Genomic DNA, 16414 nt, shown 5'->3' with positions numbered 1-16414 from the left:
CAGACTAGTGTCCCCTGTGACTGAAAACACGCACCAACAGGCAGTGCTTTTGCTAATCATATACCTTAAGACTGGGCCACATCCCTCCTAAGGCAGAACATCAAGTAATATACCATAAAATTTGGTTTATGGAAGTCTTTTTCTTATGATTAGCTTTATTAAGGTTGAGCAAAGATTTTTCATTTGGCTTAAGAAGGTGCATTTAGTTTTTCAGTTAAAAAGGATATAACAACATTAGGAAGGAAATACCAAGTCAGAACAACCAACAGCCTCATTTGAAAAAGTATGCGGCTGTGTGAGTAAGAATAAGGATCACATAGCCATGAAACTAGACAGAGAGGTGGAGCATCTCAGTTTTACATATGTACACTTCATGGATGCTCTTCCTTCTCTCCACATCACAAGGATAAATAAGTATTTACAACTAAGAACCAACAAATAAATATAAAGAAGGTCAGAGAAATCTCTTTTAGAGATTCTAAAGGTTCCCCTACTTCTGCACAAAGGTCTAACCACACTGTCTCAAAAAGACTAGTCTGCAGCACCCATCAAAATAGCAGATGGAAAACCAGATGGGGTTTATCCAAAATCCAATCCAAAGCTGACAATCCAGGTTTTCTGACAGAAGTATTATTCATGTGTTACAGGGAATATCTGATGGACTCAGTGAGCAGAGGAAAGCTATAATTCTTTAAACTGCTTTAATAAATAGCAGTCGCAAAGTGGAGTTAATAAGTGAGAATCTCAATTTGAACATGAAAAAGTAAACTATTGTTTTCTTAGGCAATTACTCCACAACCTCCTGCAAGGAAGGAGAGAAGTCTGTTCATGCAAAAAAGCTAGAAGCTCACATAGCCACATCAGTTACCATAAGCTGATGAGGCAAGGCAGAGGATTTGCATGTTTTAAGCATGCCAGAAAGAACTGCTATATTTGAAGAAGAGTGCACGTAGTGCTGGAATTAAGGTAGATGTCTGTTGTCTTTGTCATTCTCCAGCTGCTAAATCACAGCATCAAAAGACAGCAGGAAGTACTGATGAGCACTGGCACATTAGTTGCTGGTATCAATGAACTGCTGGCAAGAAGCATATGGGAACTAAGATCAGGTAAAGGCTAGGATCACAGAGGTGATCACCATTCTTTGGGTTCCAGATTACAGAGGCAAATACAACTCAGATTTTTCAATGGCTTTTCATACCTCTATGTAAGAAATGTCACTGCTGAAAACACTTCTATGCTCATTCCCCATTAATGCATTTTGGCAATCTCCAAGACTTAGTCAAGACACGGGTGGAGTGAATCACAAAAGGCTTTCATTTTCTTTACAAAAAGAAAATATTTCTTCTTCAATCCAGAAGGGTAGTGTGAGCCCTTTTTGAAATTCTGATAACATTAATTGTGTTAAAATACAGTACAAACCTTTGAGAAGCCAAAGAGCAAGGCAAAAATCCTGTATGCTCTCATTGTACTTTGTTATCTTACTGGAACAGACCTTCTCATTGCTTTTGCCTCACCTGCTTGTGGGTGGGTTGATGAAGCACTGGTCCACGGTGCATCTTCAAACTGAACCCAAGCACTGATGGATGATGACAGATCAGTGCTGGGAGACACATGGTTACCAGAATCCACCTTGGGCTGCTCAGCTGCCTCTTCCAGCTCTGAGCAGAAAAGGTCTTGAAATTCTCCATTTGCACTGTGGTTCACTTCTGAGGATGTGTCCGAGGAATTAAAACATTTTATCGGAGGAGCCTCAGTGCTCCCTAAAATAGAGGTAACATGGAAAGACTTACAGGATTGACCATTATTTAATTGTTTTTTATTGAAACATCTAAAATTTGCCATTGAATGTAGGGAATTATCCTTTACCTAGTGCAGTTTTTGGATTAACACTGGGCAGTCCTGCATTTGATTTTAATAGGTGAGATGTTCTCCATGTACTGTCTTGAATTTTGAAGTACAGATCCAAAATCTGTAGTAGATCTACATCACATCACACGAGGAGAATAATTTGCCTTTTTGGCCCGAATTCTCCTATGACATAGGGGTAGCAGGAGATAATTCGATCTCTGCTCAAACTGCTTCCATGTAGAAGGCAAGCTCTCCCATATATATCACATGTATATGCTAGATATATGACAGTAGCTGGTCTAAATCAAACAAGGAAGTCTCACCAGTTCCAGAGAAAATCAGAGAGCTTACCTCGTGGGGGAACAGGGAGGAGCAGCTCGTCAGTGAAGGACACCCACTCGGACTGGTGGGAGGCAATGACACTTGTCAGAGATGTCATATTCGCAGCAGGTCACTCATCTTCACTCAGGGATCAGAAGGAGGAGGAAGCAGAATGGGAGAGGAACAGTGAAGATGAGCCAATAGAGGGAAACACCTCCTTTGCACTTTCTTTTCAACTGCTGTTAAGAAAGTAGATGATTTCTTTTAGAAAATTAAATGGGAGAAACTAGTGCCACCATTTTTTATAATATAGAATGTTAAAGCGATTTATGTACCACAGTCGCAATACTGTCAAAGCACTACCACCTTTGAGACAGGAATGTCACCTGTTGCTAGAGGACGGTTACACTTGAGCAACTCCTTCATATAAAGCAATCATCTTCATGTTTAAAAAGTCTATCACCAAAACCAATATTTTAGGCCTTTCTCAAGGAGCCATGTCTCTCATAAGTCCAGCAGATGAGAAGATTCTCCCAGGTTTAGCTAGTTTTGATTATGATGTAACTTAATCCCCACTCCAAGCTGTCAACGTGTCTTTGCCCATCTTGCTGCTTACAATGTCTAATCCCTCTGCAGAGCAAGCAATAAATTGCACGTTACATTATCAGTAACATTTATGTACTGATTCTGGAATGAGGATGAGTGGCCAATGACTCTTATCATGGTCTGGGTATAGAGAGCTGCCCTCTCATCTAGATGCACCTTCCACTCTGCTGCTTGACTGGATCTTCACATTTTAATTTAAAAAACCCTCTTAGATCTTGTCCAGAGTTAAGCATGATTTTGCTGTAGCTCAGCAAATGTTTTCACAAATGTGAAAACTGAATTTAGTAGGCACTCCAACAGTATGCACCCCACACAGATCTGTGAATCTGCTAGATGGAATGGAGCACTGGAAGTGCTCTGGTTGTTAGCTAGTAACTGCGAGGGTCAGGTCCAGGCAGAGAAATTCTCTCTGACAAGAAGCCATGACCACCTCAGTTTTGCAAACCACTTCAAAACTCTCAGAAGACTCTTCCTAGGGAAATATGCTAATTCTGTCCCCAATTATCTCAAGCATTGAAGCTCTTGTTGCCATGGTATTGAAGTACTTGAAAATACTGAAACTCAGACCTGACTGTTTGAAAGAGCTGTAAGCAGCATTTCTTGGCCTGCTGTCTCTCACCTAACTAAAGGGTTTTTCAGGGTGAAACTTCATGTTAGTGTACAAGAATAGATACTTCACTGAGACTTCTCTCTACCCCACATTAACAAAATTTGGGCCTAAAAAGCAGACATATTTAAATGCATTCAATCTTTAAGCATTTCTGAAGGAGACAGATCATCAAATAGCTTCCTTCCAAATATTATTATCCTCCTCAGGGCCACAAAGTCCTTTGTCGGCTGAAGGCAGATCAGCAATCAAGAAAGAGCTGAAAATTTCAAAAGTTTGGAAGTCACAAACCTGCCTGCAAACACAAGTAAGAATTCCTAGAGATAATCCTGATGGTTAAGTGCAATCTGCCATAAGACTGATCCCCTTGCCATAGACTTTCCAGAGCATATGAACCCCTGACCAGTCACCCTGCACATCTTACCCTTGTTACACAACCAATTCCCTCCTGCAGGAGGAACAGCAACATTTGAGCCCCTTTTCCTCCACTGCCATGGCAGGACCCCTGTCTCCATGCAGTGTGGCAGGTACACCTGCCTGCCCTGAATAATATCTATTTTGGGTGCTGCTAATAGAAACTACAAAGCTAAACATAGAAGCAAGCTAAGAGAAAAAAAAAATCAGATGTTTAGGGTCATTTGGAGGCCATATGGGGGAAGGAGAGGATGACCTTGGTGTCTTGTTTTCCTCGTGTGACCAATTAAGCTGTTTGTTTTGGGCTTGTTTAAATATCTGTAACTAAGTTTTCTTTTCCCAGACAACTGGATACTGACCTGCCCTTTCTCCTGGAAAAGTCCTGACAGAAGCATGAAGTGGCAGGAAATGAAAAAAGAAAACAGTTTAGCCTGCCCTGTATGCACAGAGACTTCAGTAGAGCTCATTTTAAATTTTTTTTTCTTTTTAATTTCAGTTGGAAGAAAGATATGAAAGGAGGCAAGAAAATGGACTGTTTCAGCAGTACAGATATGTGGGAGAATTATACCATTATTTTAAGATGGACTTCCTCTAGTACCCTACTGCCCTGTGACAAACATAATTCTTAAAATCCACTTAGTACCAGACAGCAAAACTAGCACTTTAAAATGGATAGTAAGCATTATAAGCCCAGAAAAGTATCAGAATACTGTGCATTATACAACTTTCCCATGACTGGAATTTTCTAGAGACTTCCCAGTTTGGTAAATAAAAGAGATTGTGTTGATTTATCAGGGTTATCATGCCCTTTAGACAGGCAGTCTGAAAGAGAAGAAAGGCAGTCTGAATAGCTAATAACTTCAAAGATATTCAGAATAGAGACATTTTGAGGATGCATATGTTAGGTTAAAAAAAAAAAAGCAGAAGATAGATTTTGGCATTTTTTCAACATTCACCAAAGATCCTCAATCCCACCTCTTGACCTAAATGCCTGTACAGAATTATGAATCATGTATAGCTAACACCAGTGCAGATTATGTGGAAAAAATACTTTATCCACAAACTTTCACCTCTCATTCACTCTCCAAAATCCTCCTTCAAGAAAGATCTAAGCCCATCCCACTGTGAACCAATGGGCCTCAGCCAGCACAACACCAGTGCCACTATGCATTCAGTTAACACAACGATGCTGCAATCTGCAGAACCACTACAGAGGTAAATCTCTCCAGAAGAACCACTTGAATTGTGGGCAAAACTGAATCCTCTCTCTACCAAAGCAGTCAGCACCACTATTTAAACACTGCAGCGAGTAGTCTGCAAGTGAATTTCAGAGTGTTCCTTCCTGTTCTTCAGAAATCTCAAACATCTCTGGCTATTCATAGAGCAATGAATTTTGGAGCTTACTATGACTAAGAACAAATGGATACTCTAAACTTCAAGTGAGCTACAATTAAAGCAAAAGTTTATGCTGCACGGCCCAAACAAGAGCTGATGGAAACACATTTCTTGGAACAAGATATTACCAGGCCAGAACAGCAATTTTTTTTTCTCTACACAAACAGGATTGTTTAGATCGGTACTTCTGGATTTGTGTTATTATGTGCCCTATGCTTTTGGTGCTGAACTGGTTAAAAAAAAAAAAAAAAGGAAGCTAATTCAACAGATTTTTGGTGAAAAAAAAAAAAAGTGAATCAGAAGTTTGTTTGTTTCCTACTATTACACGGTAAATGCAATGTTTTACCTACTCACCCCAATGATCCTTAACAGCAATTCCAAGGCACTGACTTGACCATGAGGGAAAAAAACTCTAAGAAGCTGTAATTTCTGCTTCAGGTGTTCCTTTTTCACATTACAGTTTCACAGTGGTGCACGTAAATCTGAGTGACAAGTTATTTCCAGGTCTCCAAGAGGTAGAGATCATAAAGCTGGAATAAAACTCCTTGTCTCTTTAGTCCTCTCAGTGTTTTTATAAAGCACATTATACAAGCCCTTTTGAAAACTGATGGTTTATTCTAAAATGACAGAATTGCTTTGATAACTAGAAACCTCTTATTCCAAAACCATGTAAATTCACAGACTACAGCCATTTCTTCTTGTGACGTGATTACACATCTGTCCTTTTGTACAACTCCACTCTAGCAACAGATGACAAGGAATAGCATTGTCCTCCTCTCTTTATCTTGGTAAACCAAAAACATGTATTTGAGAAGGACACACATAATTATCTAGAAGTCTGATACCCAGCACCTTGTACAATGAGCCCTCCCTTTAGGTGGGACCTTTACTATGTGAGTACAAACACCAACAGTACTAATGTTGGTATGTAGAAATGTTTGGGGTACTATTGAGGCTTAGAAGTATCAGAAGTATCTGTAATGGATTTCAGAAGTATCTGTAATTGCATAGTGGTTTTGTAAACATACCATTCAAAGTATTTAATTACTCATGTATTTGGACAGCAAACTCAAACAGTTTCTCAGTAGATTTCAACTCTGCTGAGAAGAAAAAGCTTAGCACAGTTAACAATTTTAAGCACTAAGGGTCATTTCTCTAATTGCTTCAAGTTACATCCATATAATGCAGGCTGCAGTTGGCTTTCTGATCACTACCCACAGTTACTAGGTTACACTTATAAAGGAAAACGAAAAAAGTCAGAATAAAAATACTGAGAATGAAATTCAGCTGTTTGCTTTCTTGTTTTCCAAATATATCTATAGCAAGCTTGTGCTGAGTGCATAGATTCTATTGCCTTACACAGCAACACTATTGGAAAAAAATCCTGTAATCCATACTGCAATTCTGTTTTTCTTGCTTATACATTCCCTTACAATCTCAGGAACTGAAACATTAACTGGTTACAGTGGTTTGCATTTGGTTTTGTAGGAGACCTTTGTGGGAAAACAACTAGACAAGCTGTTAAATTCCACTTAGAAGAGAAAAGAAACTAAGCCAAAGGGACAGTAAGAAAAGGAAAGACTCTGACCAGGGCTTTTCTTGTAACAAACAAGCTTCACTCCCACCAGGAAAGCCTCAAGGAAAAATAAGTAATTTTATCTTGACCATGTGTTTGGCAAACCTGTACAGATGAAACTATTCTGGTAGCATGAAGTGAGGAATGATTGCTGCCTTGGGCAAATTTCCAAGTGAGAGAGAGCTCATGGCTTTTCCTCTGGGCTTGGCCTGTAAATAAACACTGACCATCAGCACATCATGAGCTGAATAATAAACAAACTCCAAATTGGAAGTCTGTTCTTCAGCATCAAAACCAAGTCCCAAGTACTTCAAGGTGCAACAGCATAAACAAAACACAGTGCTAAACAACAGGAAAATAAACCAAAACAATGAACTTGAGAAACCCAATGAAATAAATGAAGTGGATTTGGATATAATTCTTGCTGAAAAAAAATCATTTTACCAACCACTGCCTAAATGCCTGAGGTAAGATAACCTTATGAACGACCTAGATGATGACAGGAATAAAGTTATATTTGGTTGATTATTGTATTTGGAATATTGACAATATTTTCTCCACATATACAGCTCTGCCAGCTTGTAAATTGCCCTGAGAAAGTCTCAGATAAAACTCTGTTTTAGGTCTTAGACCAGTTTTACTTACTCTGATACATGCTTTTATATGAGCTCCACGACTTCAGGTGTAGCTTAGAAAAACTCAGCCACTACCTGGTGCATGTAACACACACACAAAAGCAGAACAAACAAAAACTCACAATATGAAAGGAAGAATTAGGGCCCAAAGGGAGACAAATGAACGTGCCTTATGGAACTCCTGCAGCCTGTCTGGGAGAAAGGATGGCTTTTCCCATTATGGATTACACCTGAGTGAATGGTAGCAAGAGCCTCGACAGTGCTGTGTCTGCAGAGCCAGAACAAATCCCCCTTGTGCATTATAAGGTAGGTCATTAGTGCTGCCTCCCAGTGATTTTAGACAGAGATGGAGTGAGGTGGAGTGAGGTACTGAGGTTGACTAGAGCTATCTGGTACTCTGAATGACAGAAAAGCAGACTGGTGGTCTGCCTGAGCCCAGGACCCAATGCAGCCACCCTAATCACTATTCTTAATTATTCCAACAGATACAAAGTGATCTGCCTAAATCCACCCTGCAAGTCCATGGCAGAAGCAGTGTTAAAGCTGAGGTGACCTGGAATGATCTTTTTTTCTCCAGCACAACCAGCACACATAAAAGCATATGCCACAAACACACATCCCAGCTTTCCTGGAAGCTCACAATTCAGTGACAATTAGAGAGGAGAGTCTGTACAGGATGCATTGGTAAGAAAGCCACAGGCATCTCCCCCAGGAATATTTGTGTCAAGGCTAATATCTGGAAGGTTGACAGCTGCTGTTTTCTCTGCACCAAAAATTTATCTGCCACAGAAGTTCCTCTGTTTTTCACAGAGAGAGAGAAAAGACACCTAAAATGCTCTCCTGTAGGCAACACCAGCATGTTTAGGAGTTCAGAAGGCAATAATGTCTCTCCTCCCAAGGCCATGCCTCAGAAATACTTCATGGGTTGTGGATGCCTCATAATGAGAGAGATTCAAAGACTGATGCTGGAGATAAATTGTACAACCTCCTCTATTACTTGTACTCCTAAAAGCATGAGAAATGTAGAACTACACTGTAGAAGACCAGCAGTGCAAAACAAAATAGGAATTTTTAGTAATTTTTACCAGCAGACAAAAACCAAGGGAGGATGTGAGGCAAAATGTTTGACAGTGATGGTTCACATCACCAGTCACATCAGGAAAAGAAAAAAAGGAAAAGAAGTTCTGCATCTCAGGACTTTCAATATAGCTCACTCTGGGTACATGATTCATTCAAAGTGCAATTGCATGGGAACTTGAAGGACAACTTCCCAAACTGCCAACCTTTCAACTCAAACTAGAATCTGAGGCAACAATCAAACAAATGCTTCTCTTACTGTATAGAGCAACAGTGCAATAACACTCGACTGGGACAAGATCACAGGGAAGAGGCAAGGTGTCAATTTGTTTAGCAGAACATTTGCATCTCTAAAATCTGGCACTCCCCCCTGCCACCCCCCTCCCCCCAACAGTATTTTACAAACAGGAGAAAAAACAGAAGAAAAAACCACAAATTTAAGATTTTTCTTCCCAAATACTAGAATAGTTCTGGTTTTACTTTGTTCAGCAAAATTCTGTTGGCAATCATGGTAGACAACAGGAAATGTAAGTGCAGTAACGGAGGAGAGGTTGCTAACAGCCCCTTAGGAGAGGGTGCGTTCAGGGTCCTTACTACTCTTTCTTATTTTCTCAAGGCCTCCACAGGGCAGAAGCCCAAAGCAGTACCCAGATCCCAGACTGAACACCTGCCCATTACGTGTGTCACAGATTCTTCTTTGCTTCAAGATGGTGAATTTGGAGTGGTCACAACTATTGCACAACACAATGCTATAAAATTGATGCTCCAATCCACAGAATGTGGAGGGAACTGTGTTTAAGAATTGATTTCTTCTTTCAAACCTCAAAAAGTGAATAATACAAGGAATATGTGTTTCAAAAGAAAATTCCCACTGAGTGACCTGGTTTGCACATCTGATATTGATGCTTTCATATGTTCTTATTTAAATTCTGCACAGACAAGCTAGCCAGATGTATTCCATTTACCAAACCCTCCAAAAGCTCCTGTACTTTATTTGCTGTTGTGATGATTACAAAAGTGTTTTTTAAGTTATTTCACTAACAAAAAAAACCACAATGCTCTACAGTTAATCATTGTAGAACCAACCGTGACTTAACAGCTGACATCACTGAAGACAGTCATCAGGAAGTGAACACAGATCATAAAATCCTATCTACTTGTCTTTCTTCTGTACTGGGACTAATGACAAAAGAAACAGGGAAGGGAGTAAGCTATCATAAGTTTACTGGAATATAATGCTGATGATAAACCCTCTTTCAGAAAACAAACAACCTGGCTTGTACGAAACACCATTCTGTTGTGAGATATTAACTTTCCAGCACTGCTTACATGCATTGCAACAAATTACTGCATTTCAAGTATTCACTTTACAACTCAAGAACTGATCCTGCTTCCATCAGTAAGGATGGTAATTCCATTGTGCAGTGCTTCACCTGCACAAATGAAATCAGGGGTTTATATTCTGATTACAAATAAGTTAAATGCTAGAAGATGGGTAAAAACACCTTCAGTGAAGATGGTGGGTACAATTATTTGCCATCAACCAGTATCAGTTAAACTCTCATTTTGACTAAGACAGCTGGGGGAAGAGGAAAAAAAGAAACCCCAAACAAAAAAAAATTCCAAGAAAGCAAAAGTCAAGCCCTCAAACACTAGCCACATTCAAGACAAGGGAGGAACTGAATTCTGTAGAGAGATGCTTCACTGGAGGCTGTATGCCTACAGAGAGGATGGGCATTGATCTGTCTGAGCTGTGAGTATGCACAGAATGGGAGAACAGATTCAGAGTGAGAGAAAAACACAGAATCCAACTGTGAAAGCATCAGGAAGACAAGGACTATTGAGGAAGTGATGCAGCCCTGAATGAAAGCAAAGAAGTTTTCTTGTGCTGAATGTTGGCTCAAAAGGGTGATTAAGAACACTGAGCGAGAAAGTCATCTTCTGTTCAAGCCTCCTCTGTATATCCATGTAGCTAACAACTATTTACATATACATAATTTATTTATAATTGTATTTCTATGTGACATCTTTTATAACTTCTAATCTGTATCAGCAGCACCCTTCCAATGAAGAGTTTAAAAGGGGATTTTTGTTATAAAGGAGATCCTTCTTGATTGTTATAGATAAAGGCAACATTAAAATGTGAAGTTGTCTCCCAGTTTAAGGAAACCCTGCTTGATTATTTAAAACCACAAAATCCAATACTCTGGAGGAGATAGAACAGGGAACAGGCTTGCCCTAGCAGAAAATTCTTTTGATGACCCAACCGGTCTTTCCTCATTTCCAATGTCTGAAGAGTCAAATGCAACTTAATGTGATGCCAGGACACTGCAGTCCTTCAGGGCAACCCACAAACATCATGTTTGTTGTCACTCTCTATTTCAGACAGCCTAAATATAGGCTCATTAGACATGATGGTTCTATTCCTTTAGCATGGCTACTCCTGTTTCAAGAGAATGAAAAAACAGCCCTAGGAAAAAAAAAAAAAAACTTGTGCAAAGATTGAATTTAAAGGTACCCAGTATTTTATATATTACCAAAAATATATCTGAAGTAGTAACAAAGTTCCTGACAAGTCAAGTTCATACACAGTACAAAAAGAGTTTGTTTGCAGTGGTACTGTCTACTGCATTTGTGCCTAATTGTATTTGTTTAGTTGTCAAAACATAAGAATGCACAGTGTATATCATGTGAGCATCGTGTAGAACAGAGGGTATGAGAAAATCCTTCACTTTTTGTTGTTTGGTTTTGGTTTTTTTTAGGTTTTGGGCTGTTTTGTTTTTACTAACACACACTAATAAGTGGTACTCTATGGTAGCACCCTGATGATAGTGCCTGTGACACAGCAGGCAACCTTGTGCATTCCAAAAGAGAAATCCAAGACACAGGACCATCTATCTAGGTGAGATCTTTTAAGTGATGCAGAGGTACATGGGGTGAGTGATGCAGGTCCCTCTTGCATATGGAGGCAGCAAGGCACTCATCTTTTATTACACTCAGTATTTTGCTGAGGAAGCTGCAACAGGGAGACAATGCAAGTCTGATACCAAGTGCAGGAAGGAGGACTGGCTGCACCTCATGCTAGAAGACATCAAATAATTAATACCAACGTTATTGCATGGCTTCCATGAGATCATCTTTTAACTGTCAGCTCCATGCACATTCACATCAATAGCCTGAACTGGATACAGGGAGAATCTGCAAACTTTTCTGGGAAAAAAAAAGTTGAATGCTGGTGTCAAGCTCTGAGCCTGCATGCAGTGTGGTAAACTAATATAGCTGTCTCCATTCAGAGAGACTGGACAATTCAATTGCAGAGGTCAGAGGTGTGTTATTTAGGAGAGGAAAGCCCAGATCTGCCAAGTCTATTCTACCTCAGTTTTATCCCCTTCAGTGACACTTGATATTCTGGCTGTGAATGGCCCCAGAGTAATTCATGCATCTATCAACTGAGATCTCATTCCTCATGCTAAACTCACGTACTGGATAATTTAAAATAAATTTGGGAGTATGCACCTGATGTTTCCACCATGTATAATTTTTATATGTAGAATATAAGCTTTAGCCAGGTAAATACTTGAACCGTGGTCAACTTGAAACAACCTAGCAAGGATCAGAGAGAAAGGAGCATTTCTGTTGGCAAGTTTCTGTCATTAGGAGCAGCTGGCAACTAAACAGTAACTAATCATTAAACTTCATAGGCCAAATTCTTCCTTACAGCTATTCAATTGAAACTGCTCTGTTAGAAAATAAACAGGCCTTGTGCTGCAGAGCTTGACCAGCTCTAATTTCAGCTTTGCAGCTAGTAATACTTTTCTCTTCAAAAATGCTTAGTAGATGTTTTTTTCATGCATTTCCATCATCCACATAACCACAAAACCACCATGAAGTTCTGCAAAATAGTACCTTCTGTTCACCAGAGGCCCCTGATTCAGATAGCAAAATTATTGTATCGTATAGCCACCCCCTATTTCAAAAGTAAATTGAAGATAGTTCTTTCATTTCATTTCACAGCTGGCAAACCCAAGAGCCCACAGAGAGAACTGGTTTCTATAAATATTCATGTCTATAAGTGCCAACTAAAACTTGGCCTAAACGAGCACAATGAATTAAGAAACAGCTCAGCAAAAAGACATCCTTTCTCTCGAGCTCACTGGGCAGGTCTGCTGGCCCTTGGACCAGGAGCTCCACTTTGAATCACAGCTCTGGAGCACACTGTCTGCTCTTTGAACATCAGCATAGGTTTTAACTACTAGAGCACCTCTGTAGGATCCCGAAGCACACTGGTCAGTTCTGCCCTCTGTTTCAAGCTGAAGGAGTTGTGATGAGACATTTAGTTCAGTTACCTTAATAAAACAAGATGAATGACACCTCCTTTAACTCCAGACACCCAGTCAGACATCTGAGATAGCCACCTGATGCTCTGCTTATAGTCAGTAGAAGGAGCACAAATATCTCTAGAGGGTCCTTTGCCTGATCTATTCTCAAATGAGGTGAATCCCCCTCCAAGAAGAGTATGGTAACTAACTTAGACTTCCATGTCTTTCACACCTAAAGGTGTAAACTTCAAGGAAGTCTTCCACACATTTCTAGACATTTCACTGCAGGTGACTGACAAATCTTAATATATCACTGCTGAAAAGTATTTTCAGTATTATGGGAAATACTTCCTGTCAAAAAAGCACCTATTGAAGAATTTTCAAGATTGATGAAAGCAAAAGCTCTATAATTTTATGGTTTCCCTTCAGAAACTGTAGCTCTATAGAACTAATGTATAGGAAGGCTATACATTCCAGTAAACTACTTCTTTTAAGATTACTTCCTATTTAAAAAGCACTGTTTGTTTTTTTCTGTGTTTATCTAAGGGACACATTGTTCTAGCACTGATGTCTGCTATTAACTCTTTCAGCATTGTTCTACAATGTTTATTCCTGTTCTTGTTTTTTTTTTTTTGTCAATATATAATAATGATGATGCTAAATTTAAAAATGAGTTGTCAAGTTGGTCAAGAGACTATATCTTAAGTTTACACCAGTAAACAGCATAAACACTTACCAGTAGGAACTGACTGGTAGTGTGAAATATTTAGCATTAAGGGCACAACTTTCACACTACCTTTTTTGTGGTTTTTCCTTACAATTATCTCCAAAATGATCCTGTAGACTGAATTCGCATTAGCACTTGGAGTACATTAAATGAGCTCTTCCTTCTGCTCAGCTTTATCCCAAACAGTATCAGTTTATGTGCATCTTTTTTTAGATACAGAAATGCAGATGATCAGGACATTCATTTTAAAAGTGCATTCCTGCTCTAAATAATGTGCTCATGTATTTTCATCTACAGTTTTTTCAGAAAAGAAGAGAAATCTGGAACACCACTGCGTGTTCCCTGGTATTGTCACAGGACTGCGTCTTAAATTTCTTCAATCACAATTTCTGAAATTTTACTCCTTTTTCAGTTTTGAAAAAAATAGGACATTCCACACCATTCACCCTATTTGAACATTTAGAAGACAGTGAAAATTGATGGCAGAAGTCAATAGGGGGTACATAATCTCTTCCTGGGAAGCAGTCTTACCCACATAGACACCTGTAGATGGATTTCTGGCCCTGTTTAAGGTCCTGGTAAACCTTTTACCACCTACAAGGAGCAAAGATTTAATCCCTGAAGTTTCCAGATGTACAAGCTAGTTGTAAGGCTTCTAATTTTCTAGGACTCCAATTCTTGTGGTCATAATTACAGCTATAGTCTTGAAGACAACACATGCTCATACCCGACACATACAATGACAGGCATTCCTTCCTTGAGGTTAACCACTTGTGAAATTATTACATCCATTAGCAGAATTCACAATCCTGTAAGAAAACATCTGTCATGATGGACTCCAAAGAAATGTACTAAGACATCTGAGAAGAAAATAATTTGGTTTTGCAGTTGAATAGTTTGTTGTTTTTTGGTTTTTTTTTTTTTTTTTTTTTGTTGGTTTTTTTTTTTTTTTTGTCATGCAACCAGTAGTTCAGATAAACTGGCCAAGAATTGCCTTTTGAAGGTTGTCCTTTCCTAGCTGACCTGTGGAGTGAGTTTAGGTGATTGTCTTAGATAAGCAAAACTTTTAGATGGCAAAGATTATGTTAGAAGACTGCCACCACCACATGAATCCTTAGAGTTCTGCAGCTTAGTTCCTCACACCTTTTTGGTTTTCCAGCTTCGAAAGAGGAAGCTGATGGTGTTGCAAAGACAGCCCTTAACAGGGCTTCAACAATTCAAAACTGATTCTGTTAGCTTACTGCACAAAGCCTCAGTGCAGTACCTGGGTTAAAAGCTGCATGAAGAAAGGGGACTACCAGGGGCCAAGTGTCAGAGCAGGAGAGTCCACAAGCCATGACCTTACAGCTGATGCCACCTTGGAAACTGCTTCACTGACTGGAAAAGTCACTGCTTTAGGGGGAACAGAAGCCTTGCAGAGCAAAACATCTTGCAAGGTTTGTAACACACTTAGATACCACTTCTCATCTTCACTTGCTGATGCCAGACTTGAGATAGCTGAAAATTACGGACTCTATAAACATGGTGTATTTAACCCACTCACAATATGGTTTTAACCCACACACAGTCTGGGTTTCCCAACCAGGGAACTGCACCAGCTGCTAGTTCTTCACAAGATAGGTGGCAAGGCAGCACAAACAAGGACTCGACATGGGGAGCTGGCCACTATGAGATGTAGCTGTTACCTTTTTACCTTGCATCCCTTGGACTGCAATCTAAATCAACCACACAGAGTATTAATTGTGCCACTGATGTAGTGAGGGATACAAGGAACTCAAGGAAAGTTCTGCAGTTAAAGACCAAGGGATGCTGTTCTGTTCTTAATGATAATGGAGAACACAAATCATAAGAGTGTACAACTAGTCAGAACTGAGATACACTGCATCATGCGAGAGAAAAAAATATCTGACCCTTTTCTCTTACTGGAAAGTTTTATGGTCCTGATGACATTGATATTTTAAAAATAATTTAAAAGCCAAAACTATAAAAAAGCAGAGATAACTAAAGTTGCCAGCTGTATTCCTACATATAAGGAAACCCGTATGTTAGATCTGCTAGGGAGTTACTGCTACTCACTTTGTACTTTAAAGCATCACAGGAATAAGATGAAAAGCCATAAATTTACAGAAAAGGTCAAAGATTTGCCTGAAAAAAAGCATGACATAACAAAGTAATTCATAGTGAACGCTGCTTTAAATTATAATCAATCAAATCTGAAAATTCTTGGAGAGGAGATAACCTTGCCATTAAGAAATGAAGTATTTAGGAAAGTCCAATGTGTTGCATAGTCCAATTTAATATATCTCACAGAGATGTGGGAAACTGCTCTTTAAGCTTTTTGGTGATAACACAAACTTTATTAAAACAAACCTGTTTATCTGGACAATATTAAGGCAAAGTCCAGATCTTACTTGTCTGTGTAATGCAAGGTATGTTTCCATCCCCTTGGCAGAGAAAAGAAAAAACAAAAACAGAGTCACATGCCAGAATTAGCAAATGCAATCATTTTCCAAGCAACCTGTAGTTTGAAATTTACTTGCCCAGACTAGTAATTTGCAAAACACACATTTAACAAGAGACAAGAATGATTCATATCTGATTCACAAGTAAAGAAATGTCAATGTTTGCCAAATTTATGCCTTGACAATACTAAAAGTGCCCTCAAGCCAATACTGCAATATTATCCTAAGGGTATTTCCCAGCAAAAGGCGCAACTAAAGTATGAGAACACACGAGCTGCAAAGCATCACCTGATCTAGTCAAGCATTTTTAAAACTTTTGTGTCTCTGGAAACCTGTAGTCTCAGATTAAGCCATGGGAAAGAAAAAATCAGAAAAGTTGAGGGTAATTACAACAGATTAATCCACTAAACAATTAACAAAAATCAAT

The 16414-nt window shown here is 39.2% G+C and overlaps 1 protein-coding gene across 3 annotated transcripts in view; it reads right to left on the bottom strand.

Annotated features, from left to right (window-relative positions):
• Positions 1–16414, bottom strand: part of STON2 (stonin 2) — a 71006-nt gene that overhangs the window by 53527 nt on the left and 1065 nt on the right. For 2 of the 3 annotated variants that reach the window (XM_084208140.1, XM_084208141.1), the window contains exons 2-3: positions 2200–2408; positions 1515–1760 (exon numbers count right to left, since the gene is read on the bottom strand). In XM_084208140.1, coding sequence (XP_084064266.1) covers positions 1515–1760; positions 2200–2287 — 334 coding nt within the window. In that variant the 5' untranslated portion in view covers positions 2288–2408. Of the gene's footprint in view, positions 1–1514; positions 1761–2199; positions 2409–15601; positions 15622–16414 lie in introns of those variants that run through there. The other variant, XM_084208142.1, reaches the window with a different exon arrangement.

The sequence above is a fragment of the Fringilla coelebs genome, assembly GCF_963513975.1.
Source record: "Fringilla coelebs genome assembly, chromosome: 6".
In the NCBI taxonomy this organism is placed as follows: Eukaryota; Metazoa; Chordata; class Aves; order Passeriformes; family Fringillidae; genus Fringilla; species Fringilla coelebs.
The sequence above is the reverse complement of the archived record's forward strand: the minus strand, read 5'-3'. Positions and strand labels throughout refer to the sequence as shown.